At 35.1% G+C, this 14,426-nt stretch overlaps 1 protein-coding gene across 1 annotated transcript in view; it reads right to left on the minus strand.

The window, feature by feature from the left end:
- PARP8 (poly(ADP-ribose) polymerase family member 8) overlaps positions 1-14,426 on the minus strand; it is a 169,267-nt gene that overhangs the window by 65,929 nt on the left and 88,912 nt on the right. The window contains exons 4-6 of the mRNA XM_077752887.1: positions 10,552-10,589; positions 2,574-2,663; positions 1,921-1,991 (exon numbers count right to left, since the gene is read on the minus strand). Of these exons, the coding sequence (XP_077609013.1) occupies positions 1,921-1,991; positions 2,574-2,663; positions 10,552-10,589 (199 nt within the window). The remainder of the gene's footprint in view (positions 1-1,920; positions 1,992-2,573; positions 2,664-10,551; positions 10,590-14,426) is intronic.

The raw sequence follows: 14,426 nt of genomic DNA on the forward strand, positions 1-14,426 counted from the left end.
GTAGCAAATGGCCATTACAGATAGATCTTGTGCTTATCACATGGATTTTATATTAAAAAAAGTGTGTGGCGCAGTACAAGCCCAAAACAAAGGCACTAAGAGACAGTTTGTCAGTGTCTTAAGCACTATTGTACCTCTTTTATAAAAGTTCTATTTCACTGATTTTGAGTAGTACAATTTATTATTTGATGTTAACATAAAACTATGTATCATCAATTACAACTTTGGTTTTGTTCTGATAAAACATCTGACAAGTTCATACTGATTCAATTCTTTATTAAAAAGCTCCTTAGCACTGGGGCGTCTGGGTGGCTCGGTCAGTTAAGACTCAAGAGTTTGGCTCAAGTCATGATCTCGCAGTTTCTTGAGTTTGAGCCCGATATCGAGCTCTGCGCTGACAGCTCAGAGCCTGGAGCCTGCTTCAGATTCTGTCTCCCTCTCTCTCTGCCCCTCCCTTGCTCATAGTCTGTCTCTCTCTCTTTTCTCTCTCCTCAAAAATAAATAAACAACAACAACAACAACAAAAAGTTCCTCCGCATTATTTATCCCTGATTGTTCTCACTTCTACTGCCAACACTACACAATGGTATGAAATGAAAGACACTCTAACTCCAATAATGTAAAAATCAAATTATGAAAATAAATATGAATTACATTATGAAGAGAGCTTGCTAAATACAGAAATTATTTACTTTAGATTTTAGATTTCAAAAGGATGTTTATATATGCTTGAACTTGAAATCTGAGTATCTTTTTCTTTTTTTTAATTAAAAAAAATTTTTTTTAACATTTATTATTGACAGTGAGAGACAGAGCACAAGCAGGGGAGAGGCAGGGAGAGGGAGACACAGAATCTGAAGCAGGCTCCAGGCTCTGAGCTGTCAGCCCAGAGCCCGATGCGGGGCTCAAACTCACAAACTGTGAGATCATGACCTGAGCCGAAGTTGGACGCTTAACCGACTGAGCCACCTAGGCACCCCTTGAAGTCTGAGTTTCTAATTAACTGAACCACATCTGCCTTGTGTCTGAAGTCCAAATGATAAAATTTATCTAAAGTAACTAATGATGATATTCCTATATCTGGCTCTGTTAAAATAATTAGGAGAAAGGCAAATTCCATTAGACACAGTAATCTATCAACCCAATGCTTTGAAATCATCCCTAAATTTCTAGACCAAGTTTCAGATTCTTAAGGAAAATGAAAAACCTACAAATGGGAACTTGGGTTTTATTAAATGCTAACAGGTTTTGGTTTCAGGGCCAGTATTGCTAAATCTGTGGTTCTCACTGTGGATGAAACAATAGAGGGAATGATACAATATTGGTGGGGGAGGAGGGGGGAGGATTTGTTCCGGGCACATAGTTTGAAAAGCAAAACATTGTCAGTCCCATTGCACTCATTTTGTTTGTTTGATGCCCCGGTGTTTATTGACTGATTCTAGCGAATTTTTTAAAGGAGAGGAAGGGGTAGCAGGAGTTTGTTGTTGATGTTGTTTTAACATTGGCCACTAATAATAAGACTATATACCCATACTCTTTGCTATCTTAGCTAAAGAGATCACCTTTTACAAACAAAATGATAAGGGTCTGACATAGAGCTTTCAGAACTGTAAGTTACACGACACGCTCCTCATTCAACTACATTATTTGACAGAGAATTAGTTAAGCCTTGTGTGCACTTCATTTAGATTTAAACCAGACATTCTTTCTGCTATTCTAAAGGAAGCTACCTTCTCAGGGTTAATTCTAGGTCACTACCCTTCCTGACACTTAAGTCTCTCCGCCACAAGCATGGGCTTCATACACTATACGCGGTCTTAACCTAAATAACAAGGATATTAACTACAAATACAAGGTAAGTTTAAAATGTATGTATTCTGTTTTGAATTAAGTATAAAATATGAAATGTAATTTCCATACCTCTCCATTTTCCTTCTGTAATTTTGATTTTATGGATAAGCAACAGTTAATGTCATTTGTCTTCCTTAATTCTGAAAGGAAGTTATAAAACATCATTTATAAAACATCATTTTAGTTTTCAGCAGGCTATTTATCAAATATTTGTAAGTTTCAGTCTCAAAACACACCTCAGGTGATTCTCTCTTTGCTAAAAGCTTAAGGAATATTTAAGAATTATATTATGCTGGGAAGTTACATGATATATAAGCAATTCTGATTTTTTAATTGCCCATAAAAATATAGTCAAACCAAAGTGCCACCACACACACTCCTTTAGCTCTCATTTCTGTATTTCATGGGATCTACATTGCCATAAGCTTTTTAAATATTCATTTTGTCTACCAGTGTCATTATGCATGGAATATTTTCACAAGAGCAAATACCAACATAATGCATTTAAACAGGGCTTTTTTATAGTGTAAATTTATGCATTTAAAAAACTGTTGAAAAACAAACTAATGCAAGTTAGATAGAAAATTTGTATGGGAAACCAGATTTATAGATGCTAAAGATAAATATGTGTTACATGGGCTAAAAGAAACAAAAAAAATAAAGCTACCTACTGCTGAGAAAATATTAACCTAGAGTTTAAAAAAATAGTAGACTCCTATTACCTGTTGCTATTCTATGGAAAATTATTGGAATTGGCTCTGTAGTAACTAATACATCTTCATCATTTTCTGAACTTGACACATACGTATTATCTGCAAAGAAATATGGACAATTAAAGGCATGGTAACAAACAAAATACACCCTTTATTAAAAAAAGGTAAGTTATATCCACATCACTTTTATCATCCATGAAGCACATACTACTACTCTGATTAATCTCAGAAAAAATTAAGTATATTTCAGATTTATGTGTGCTTTAATTTTCAATGGCCTCTTCAAAGACACTTGCATCTCCTAGAGAAATACAGGCTGTGGTTAGAGACTATTATCCAAACAGGATGCAGATATTGGGAGAAAGCTAAAACAATAACATTCAGTGCAAAAGAAAAATTCAATATTAAATCATGAAAAAAGCTGAACTAAAGCTTTGGTTGAAAATCATACTCTAATATACATTTACTTTCTCTCTATATATTACTCTAATATAGATGTATATATTTTATTTTTTTGTTTGTTTTTTATTGAATTTTGAGACAGAGAGACAGAGCACGAGTGGGGGAGGGGCAGAGAGAGAGAGGGAGACACAGAATCCGAAACAGGCTCTAGGCTCTGAGCTGTCAGCACAGAACCTGACACGGGGCTCAAACCCACGAACTGTGAGATCATGACCTGAGCTGAAGTTGGACGCTTAATCGACTGAGCCACCCAGGTGCCCCTACCTTAATATATATTTTTAAACTGATGTGAAGTCTCACAATTATTCTTCTTCCATAAACTAATATCACTAAATAGTACAAGTTGAATGAACAGAAAACATTAAATTATTCCAAGTTATTTGTTTTCTCCAGAAAAAATACTCTTTTAAGTTTAGGATTTATCCCTAAAAATACAGATCTTTGTGTATACGACAATATAACACACAGCCATGTATTCTACTTTGACAATTACTGGGGATCTGTGAGACAGTTGTTTACCAAACTTGTATAAACTATAAATATAAAAAGTGTAAAATATTCCCAACAAATGATAGAAACCTGTATCAATTTCTGCAAAAGGAAATGAGTATTCTGACAACTGACTGAACACACGATAAAAGATATTGAGCCAAGTTTTCATAATATTGTGTCAGTACAGTGAGAACATGATCTTTAATTGACAGATATCAGAGTCACTACTTTATTTCTAAAGAAACATCTGTTTTTAGACCTTGAGTGCAGTGAGTCAATGAGTTTGAGATGTGTTCACAGCACAGGCACAAAAGACTCTCAACAGACCTAAGGCTTTGCCAGTTATTCTGGAAGGTGAGAGGAGATGAGTGTGGACTGGATTTGAAACAAAACAGGTTTGCCTCATTCCTTTGTTTTAATTACAAATTCCAAATTTGTAGTTTGAGGAGGGTGTGCGATTTTGTGTTTGTCAAGTGGGACCACAGATTATGAAGCAGATTTAATAGAAATTTGTTTTAATTACTGTTTTATCACATTGGTTGAGACTTTGACCCTTTATTTAGAGTCTCTTCTGTCAACAACCTCAAATTCTGAGGTAAGGAGCAAAACTCCTCTATTAAAGCCAGTATTTCAATTTCTTAAACCCTCATCCAGAGTCTTACTGATTCAAGGTTATTTGCTACTGAATCAACTCAATTAGTTTTTCCCTGTAGATAATGGATTCCTTGAAGCAAACTTATGAAGAAAAAGAGTACAGAAAATAAAAATGAGCATTAAAGGAGAAAAGTAATAGCTAACCACCAACTAGAAGGGGAGATCCAGAAAAATCCACAAAGTGGACACAGTATCTCAGTGTCATAGAACCAGGAGCATTTTACTAAAGCTTCAAGAGGCAAGTAAGTTAAGGCCTTCTGTTTATGATAACAGGGAAGTGGATAACTCAATCTAATGGATCAAATGGCTTGGGCAGTGTTGGCACTAGAAGGCAATCAGCTTTGATTCAAGAGAATATAATCTGGTGAACACACGTTGTATAATGCTTTAAGACACGATTATGCAGTCAAACACATCATTTTCTAAGAGACTGTTTTACCAGTTCATCTTGATTAGTGTTTAGGCATTTGAACACTTTCAATTTCTGTTTCTGGCTTAATTTATCCAAGCTAAAATATTTTCAGGTTTCATGACAGTATCTATTAAATCATCAGTACAACATCATAGGCCTGATCAAAGAGGCAGAGCCAAGTGAAAAACAAATGGAGATAAGTAGACAAAGCACATAAAATCTAGACCCCGCTACCAACTAGCTATAGATCCCTTTTAATTAAGCCTTCGCTCCAAAGTGAAGGTTTCCTGATGCTCTTTGAGGACAGTCTCAGCTGTATGAATGAATTCTGTGTTTTCGCTTTCTGTTGTTCTTTAAACAATCATTTCTAAACCTTCCTCAAAGTATTCTGACATCTGTAATAATAAAATCATCTTTGCTTAGACATGAGAAAGTAGGATGTAAAAAGGATAAGGAACGCATTTAAGGTAAGAGAATGAGTCAGTGACTAAATAGAATGTTTCCAAACTCAAATTCCTTCTCTGGAATTCTCCTGTTTGACTCCAGAGGTGCCAATTTTTTTCCCCCCTGAAACTTCTGAGGACAGCTAGGTCCCTTAACGTGTAAGTTTTGTAGAGGGCCTACAGATCATTATTAAAGGCTGTTAACAACGTGACCACTTTCTCTTCCCTGCCCTACCAGACTATGCAAGCACTACTGCAATTTCCATGGACAACTGGGGAGACGAGGGTAGAGGGCTATGAGAAAGCATCTGTTAAACTACTGTTTCCATTCTATTTCAAATGCCACATAATTTAAGCCAAGTCATTCCATTATTCATTACTATGTAACTTAAGAAAAATAATACAATTATAATAATAATTATATTGGTTTTGTAATCTAAGCTGGCTATCTCTCCTGAATGTTATATTATATAATATTTATGTACTTCATATAACCATCAAGCCAATCAACTATTATCCCTATTTTAAAGATAGGGAAGCCAAAGCTCAGAGAAATCAAACAATTTGCACAAATTATTTAAATAATGAAGGGGCACCTGGGTGGCTCAGTCAGTTAAGTGTCCAACTTGGGCTCAGGTCATGATCTTGTGGTTAGTGAATTTGAGCTCCACATCGGGCTCTCTGCTGTCATGCAGAGACCCTGCTTCATATCTTCTGTCTCCCTCTCTCCCTCTCTGTCCCTCCCCTGCTTGCTCATTCTCCCTCTCTCTCTCTCTCTCTCAAATAAATAACAATAAAAAATTTACACATGGCTAGTAAGTGGTAAAACTGTCTGAATTCAAACATCAGTTCTTTGCTATGTTTTTTTAATATTAAAAAAGTGTCACTCAGCAATTGCAATATCTTGTAAAACATAAAAAAGGGATGAGAAAATTCACACCTACCAGTAGGTGAGCCTCCTAATTAAAGGTGGGAACTGATGAGGAAAAATTCTGCTGTTCTGTTACAGCAGAGCCAATTATCTGTGACTTGTAATATATTTGCCTTCAAAAAGTAAAAATCTGTCTACAGTATAAATTCCATAAGGAAGTACAAGTAAACCAGAAGGCTGCTCTATTTCTTCACTTCATTTTAAAAAGCCCACATATCATTTAGCATTGCATTTATGAACATGTTATTTAAGGTATACTTAATACTCAATAAAGACCTTCTTTGTTCACAGAAAACAAAACTATGACATGAATTTCAATAGGTGGGCCAGGTTACTTAATAGATTTAAAATTATAAAATGATAATTTTGTTCCTAAGGAAATAAACAAAGTGGCATAATTCTGAATCTGGAGGATTATGCTCATATATTTCCACAGGGCAAAGTAAGCTCCAAATTTTCAAAGTTAGATGATGAGCTAATCATTCAACCGTATAATCCAGAAAAAAAAGGAGGGGAAATAGACTGGGGAACATTAGCAGAAGGAATTAACGAAAGTACTACCAAGATGACTCATAGTAATTACTATCAAGATTTAGAAAATTTCAAAAACAACATAAAAAGCTATCTGAGTTGATTTTTACATAAGTAAACTTTGGGGAAGAAAAATCAAAAGGAGAAAAAGACAAGAACAAATGTAAAACAACAGATATGAGAAAGGAGAAATAATCACAAAGATGCCAACTGTCAGATGTACAGGCTAAAAACGATAAAAAACTTTTTGCTATAAAAGTTGGGACATTTCACCAACACAGTGAGCCTTCATGTTTAGAAATGACTAAGAAACAGAAAAACAGAACATATGACAATCATGGCAGAAAAATAACAACTGCCCCAGAACCATTCTTAAAGAGATACCAGGCTCTGAGAGATTTGCTAGCATGTTCTATCAAATGCCAAAGAATAGCTGCATTCCTTCAGTAATGCCAACTCTTTAACCATGAAATATATGACCAAATGCACATACTTCCTACAGATCAACATTAAGATATCTGCTGATAATATAACTTGTGATCTTGTTGTTCAAAGGAGAAAGCATCTGTGATACTTCAATAGATAGTAAACAAGAATTTGATAAAAATTTAAAACTCATTCTATTTAAAAAAATTTTTTTTACACTTATTTATTTTTGAGAGACAGAGTGAGACAGAATGTGAGCTGGGAAGGGGCAGAGAGAGAAGGAGACACAGAATCTGAAACAGGCTCTAGGCTCTGAGCAAGAGTTCAGCACAGAGCCCAACGCGGGGCTTGAACCCACGAACCATGAGATCATGACCCGAGCCGAAGTCAGACACTTAACCAACTGAGCCACCCAGGTGCCCCAGAACTTATTCTGAAAAAAAAAAAAAAAAAAAAACTTGGTAAAATGAGAAAAATAGTTCTCTGAAAGCGGATGGAAACATGCTCACTAATTTTGGAAAAAAAGGACAAAGCTGCCAACTTTCACATTAATTATTAAAAATCATTCTGGAACCTCTAGCAGTGTGATGGGAGAAAAAAACACAAGGATGATTATTGGAAAGGAGGAGCAAACATAATTTGTATTCAATATTATCTGCCTGAGAAATCAAGTGTATTAACTGAACTGTTAATGGAAATAAATATAGATTAAAATTTAATAACAGGGAAAATATTGTCATAGTAATACTTTGAATTTTTTTAATGTAGTAACACTCACTTTGATGAAAACTCCATAAAAACAACTACCACTACTTCTTTCATAGAAGTGACAGGAATCAGAACTAAATTACATACTTGGTTTTACCATCAAACTGCATGTCCTTGGAAAATACTATTTAACCTCTCTTGGCACATTTCTTCAATTATAAAGTGTCATGACAGCCTCTGTTCTGCTTATACACAGACTGGCATTTACCATCTATTCTATTATGTGTATGAAACACTTGGTATACAGTGTACTAGTTATATCAGCCAATTCAAAGTTCTACCCCAAAATGCATTACTCTCTCTTACACCAAAACTTGTGTTTTATTTACACTCCTTTTATTTTTAGAAATGAAATTATAGTGGAAATTCGCTACAGACTTTCTCCAAGAATGGAATTTATTTTTAAAAAGCATAAATGATAACCAGTGTTTAAGTTTCAATTTTTGTATATTGCATTTCCAAGAGGGGCTCCCTCCTGGCAGAGTGAGAAAAAGTCAGTAATACCTCTTGGCCACAAGAGGGAGCTAAACATTCGGCTCCCTAGGCTTACTAATGGCCTCTTCTGCCCTATTTCCTGTGCTACATAATAATTCACTTACTGTCTTCAAGGTGGGCTTTGATTTGTGGCATTATTTCTATCACTCTGACTTCAAGTCCTCTCATGGTTGATATCTCTAGGAGCTGCCTCAGATGAGAAGCACAATAATTATAATATTTACAACCCTGGGGCTTTTATTTTCCTAACATACTTATTAGCAAACATTCAGCATCAAAAACATCTTATATCCTAAAGGAGACAGCTGATTGCAAAATCATCTACAAAATTTTCTTTATAAATACTTCTTGTCTTACTTCTTCCAATCAAATCTGCTTAGAACACTTTGTATGCTACTATTAAAAAAGTAAGCATCTCTTTAATAATGAAAAACTTCCACTGTAAAACTGTACAAAAGTTTTAAAGAATACTATGCTTAACATATATGGAGATCATAGCAAAATAACTGAAAGGAAGTTTATGACTTACAAAATTATTTTTAAATGTAACATTTGATTTTTTTAAAAGATTAAATGCATGATGCAAACTGCCACAAAAAAATACTAGCGTGAATGCTAAAGAAATAAGTTTTATATCTTCATACTATTTTATGAACTAATTATTTTTATTTATTTAAAACATTTTTTTGTTTATTTTTTGAGAGAGAGAAAGAGAGAGACAGAGCATGAGTGGGGGAGGAGCAGAGAGGAAGATACAGAATCTGAAGCAGGCTCCAGGCTCTGAGCTGTCAGCACGGAGCCCGACACGGGGCTCAAACCCACGAACCGTGAGATCATGACCTGAGCTGAAGTCGGATGCTTAACTGACTGAGCTACCCAGGCTCCCCAGGAACTAATTAGTTTTAAAAGTACTCAAAGTATATATAAAAATACTCAAAGTATATATAATCAAAGTTGCTTATAGCAATTTAGTCATTTTACATAGAAAAATATGGTTCAAATTGTGCAGATAATGTGAATAAAATGGCTAGATTTGAATAAGAACTGGAATTATGCGTCTAATTGATGACACTGACAGATCACAACAGTTAGTCTGGTGACCACCGGATTTTATTAAGTCAGAATGCTGGAGTAAAATACATATATATATGAAATATGGCAGTTAAAATTTGCTGTTTTTTGCCACAAAATATGATAAACAATAGATGCTTGCATTATATTCTTTTCTCTGAGATAAACCAAGTTATTTTTTCTGCACTAAGTCTACAATACTTATGCTTTTATTCAAGATAAAATAGGTATCACTTGTGAGGAAAATACTAAAGAGAGATATCCAGGGCACCTGGGTGGCTCAGTCAGTTAGGCGTCCGACTTCGGCTCAGGTCATGATCTCACGGTTCGTGGGTTTGAGCCCCATGTTGGGCTCTGTGCTGATGGCTAGCTCAGAGCCTGGAGCCTGCTTCGGATTCTGTGTCTCCTTCTCTCTCTGGCCCTCCCCTTCTCACACTGCCTCTCTCTCTCTCTCTCTCAGAAATAATTAAAACATTAAAAAAATAAAATAAATAAAATAGAGACATCTTGTTTATATAGCTTCACACTATCATGACTAAATGTTGGCACAGGCAGCTTGGGCTCTGATGAGACTACATGTGTCTAGAAGACAGGACTGACCATGGCCTAGAAGAAAAAACCCTTGTTTGACTGACAGAAAAATGGATCTGCATTCTGTTTTCTAGGGAGAAGTGTCTGTGGGCCTAGTAATATATTGCAGGTAACAGACACTGAGAGAGACTAGCTGTGCATGAGCAAGATACCTAGTCTAGTCCAGTGGTTCAGTCCACAGACTCTGGACTCCTGGGTTCAAACCCCAGCTCTTCCTCTTCCTAGCTGTGTCATCATCCGTGAAGAAAATGGTGATGTTATGGTAACAATCTCATAGGATCGTGAGAACTGTTTAATGAGACATAAACTTAGAGAAATGAAGCAGAGAAATAGCTAATATTTTTAGCTATTTTTACCTATTATTTTAGCTGCTATTCTTACCTACTATTTTTACATTATGAACATTCAAATGATGTTCCAAAGCCAACTGAACTAGTTCAGAGAATCTGTTTTTTTTTTTTTTTTTTGTAAGAAAAATATATATAGGCTGAAGCTACACATGGGCTCAAGTAAACTACTTTTCATCAGGAAACTACTTTGATTCTGGACTGCATCTCAGGGTAAGACATATATCTCACAGGTAACCAACCCCTGCCAACGCTCCACTCCCATGCATATTTGTATATATTTTCCATCCCCCAAAAGAAAAAAATTATTCAAAGAAAACATGACACAGTATTTGTAATAAAAACAGAAAGAAAAAAAGCATACCTGGGTAATCTTCAGATACATGTACTGAATAGGATACACTGTTAAAACAGGAAAAAAGAGAAAGGCTCAAGTTACTGCTACGGAATATATGTTCTTACAAAATAAAAAACCAACGTCATATTACTGATTCATTTTTATAGATATAAGTATAAACAACTAACATCCAAAACGGATTAGAAAAAAATCTTTTGATTCTTGACATCGGAAACTTATAGATTTTTAAGACATATTTTCCATGATACTGTAAATGAGTTTTGAAATATCTTTCTCCCAACACTGGTACTTTTAGTATAGACAGGTTTTCTTAATCTCAGCAATATCTAATATTCCCTAATCTATGATTCTTTGTGTCATCTGCTCAGATTTTATCAAATCATCTTTTTTTAACCAAAAATAAAGTATTCCTCCTATTTAGTACAGTAGTCCAGAATTTAAACATTTATTTTTAATACTGCGTCTCCACAATCTGCTGTGCTTTTGAAACATGTCCTTTTCTTCAAAGATTTAACCAAAGGATGACAGTGTAACTCATTGTTCATCAGCCAATCTCTCATCATCACTATATAGATTAAATAAACTATCCCTTATTCTCAGAAGGATTGGGTTGCATTAAAAACAATTGTTACTATATGACATACAGCACATATCCAATATTAGCCTTCTGAATGGATTGGCCGAACTGCCACCTGCCAGAGAAAAGTCAAAATTTAGTTTATGTTCAGCCAAATTAACTGCCTGTAAGACATTCAATTCTCTTTGAAGGAACAAAGAGAACAGAATCTCTGCAAAGTATCATTCACAAAGTGAACCCAATAAAGCTCAAATTACCTGACACATGAACAAACAGGAAAATCTAACCTATATTCAATGGAAAGTTTGACCGAAGTGCTGGAATCGGCCCACAATGATGTTAAAACGGTTATTATAAGTATATTTGAGGAAGTAAAAAGAAAAATCCAATCCAAAGAAGAAAAAACAGATCATCAGGGTCTTGTGGGATGCTAGTAAAAGGGTAAACATTTTGTATAATTAAAGTTTCAGGAGGTAAAGAGAGAGAAAATGCTGCAGGAAAAAAAAGAGCTGGCAATCTTCCACTTTGAGTGAAAGACTGATGTACAGACTGAAGAACCCCAGAAAACTCCTAACAAGTTAAACGCAAAGAAAGCTACATCCAGGTACACATAGACAAACTGCTGAAAACCAAATGTAAGGAAACAGTTTTAGAAGAGAAAAAACTGACACATTACACACAGGAACATATTAAGAGTCAATGCTTTCATAAGAAACTATAGAGGACAGAGGACAGACAGAAGAATGATAAAGAGTTGAGGCAAGGAAAGGTGGTGGGGCTGAGAACTATGAACCCAGAATTCTATATCCAGGCCACAGATCTTTAAAAATGAAGATAAATTTAAAAACTTACATATGAAAGAAAATTGTGGACATCTGTCCCAGCAAACCTAAGGCAGAAAAAATCCTAAACAAAGTTCTCCAGGTGAATGATATTAGAAAATCAAATATCCAGATAGAATGAAAGTACCAGAAATTGTAAATATAAAAGACTATTTTTCTCTTACAGTTTTAGAAATACATGACTTGTTTAAAGTAAAAATTCTAACACTTCACTATGGGATTTATGACATATGTAAATGTAATACACCTGACAATTATAACATAATGTCAGGGAGGGTTTAAATGCTCATATATAGTTTCAGGGTTCTTATATCTTATACAAAATGGGATAATACTAACCCTAAACAATCACTTCTAAGAAACATTAAGGATATACATTGTAATCCTTAGAACAACCACGAACATTTTTTACAAAGCCTTTAAAAACAGTAAATGATAGAAGTGGAATTCTAAAATCACTTAATCCAAAAAAAAAAAAAGGTAAGAAAAGAAGAGTAAAACACAGAAAGAACAAATAAAAAACAAACTTTAAATGGTGCCCGAATCTAATCATAGCAAGGATTGCATTAAATGTTAATGGACTAAAAGGCAAAGCCAGCCAGAATGGATTTAAAAAAGCAAGATCCAATTCTATGCTGTCTTTAAGAGTTCCACATTAAATATAAAGGCATAGATTCAAAGAAGGGAAGTTATACCAGTGCAAATGGTAAGCATAAGAGTCAAATGTTTAAATTAATAACAAAGACTTCAAGACAAAGATACAAAGAGATCATCATAATGATAAAAGGGTCAATTCATCAGGATGAAGGCACAGCAATCATAAATGTGTATGCACCTAATAAGAGAGCTTCAAAATACATGAGGCAAAATCTGACAGAATTAAAAGGAGAAAAGCACAACTTCACAATCAAAGTTTGAGTAACTAATAAAACTAGACACCCCCTACCCAAACTGCTGAAGACACAGAAGATTTGAAATAGATTTTCATAAAAAACAATTACTGTAGAATATCCTTGTCTTTTCAGGTACACATGGACCAAGAAAGATCATATACTGCAATATAAAACTAGTCTCAGTAAATGTGAGTGAATGGATGGTTGTGGTTCACCATAGTTCATGTCTTGAATCTCCTGCCTCATCTAGCCCTTATGACACTGCATCTTAAGTCCTCAAAGAGCCACTGCCTTTTAGAATTTGTGACTGGACTTTGGGCAATGTGACTGTGGCCAGAGGCAATGCAATCCCTCCGGGCAAGCCCAAGTCTCCTGGACTCCACCAATCAAATCCCTGGCCTGCTGCTTAGCCCCTGTAAAGTGATTAGGCAGAAACAAGAATGAATAAGGGAGTTGGAAAACAGATGGCTAGTAATGACACCAAACACTGATATACTGTTCTTTCATAAAGCATATTTAATTGTTCAATGAATTCAAAAAGCATTTCTTGGTAACCTGATAAGAGATTAATAAGAGACAAATACTACGTTAATGTCAACTAAGATTTAAGTAGGAAAAAAAACCCAGGAGATAATTTTGAATGATTAATTCAGGAGGAAACAAAGAATATTAAATAGGGAATATGACAGGGCAACTTAAACATTTTAAAGCACAATAGTAGTTTTTCCTTGTTTTTATATAATTATAGGCATGAATAATTACATGTGCATGAAGTTGCACAGATAGTACAGAGGTCTCATGTAGCCTTCATCCTGGTTACCGCATCAATTACATGTTATATACTTATAGTACAATATCAAAAGCAGGATATCAACATTAGGTAAAGGGAGTATAGCTCTATCTTATTTTATCACATTTGCATCATGTACCACCATATATCAAGCTATGGAACTATTTGATCATTCAAGGGTTTATGTCATGCTACCCTCATTAGAGTCAAACTCATCTCCCTTCACCTCAACATCCTTGACCCCAGGCAACCACTAATCGATTCTCCGTCTCTTTAATTTTGTCATTTCAAGAACAGGATATGAATGGAATCACAGAGTACGCCATTAAGCACAATGCTATTTTGAGGCCAAATTAGTATTGTGAAAAAAACCTGCTATGATTGGCAAATATGTAGGATCGACTGAAGAAGAGGGAGACTGGATTCAGAAGCTACTGTAGTAGCCAAATATGAGCAACTATCAGCGGGGAGGTATGTAACGAGGAGGAGAAGGCAGGAACAAATAGCAGATGCTGGAGACCAGCCAAGAGGCCAGCTTTGGAAATCATGGCCCTCAATCAAATGCCAAGAATTAAAAGATAAAATAACCAAGCCAGTGATGTCTCCAACAAGCTGGAAGAAATATACACTATGACCTCAATGAATTTATTTGCCCACAATTCATCTCCTTGGATAATGAAAACTATCCTATGTAGAAATGAAATTACTGACAATCAAGGTAACCCTTCATCTGGCAGTACTATGTGACAGAAGACTGGGATCTTGCCAGAGATTATACT

The sequence above is a fragment of the Crocuta crocuta genome, unplaced genomic scaffold, assembly GCF_008692635.1.
Source record: "Crocuta crocuta isolate KB4526 unplaced genomic scaffold, BGI_CrCroc_1.0 scaffold409, whole genome shotgun sequence".
Classification (NCBI taxonomy): Eukaryota; Metazoa; Chordata; class Mammalia; order Carnivora; family Hyaenidae; genus Crocuta; species Crocuta crocuta.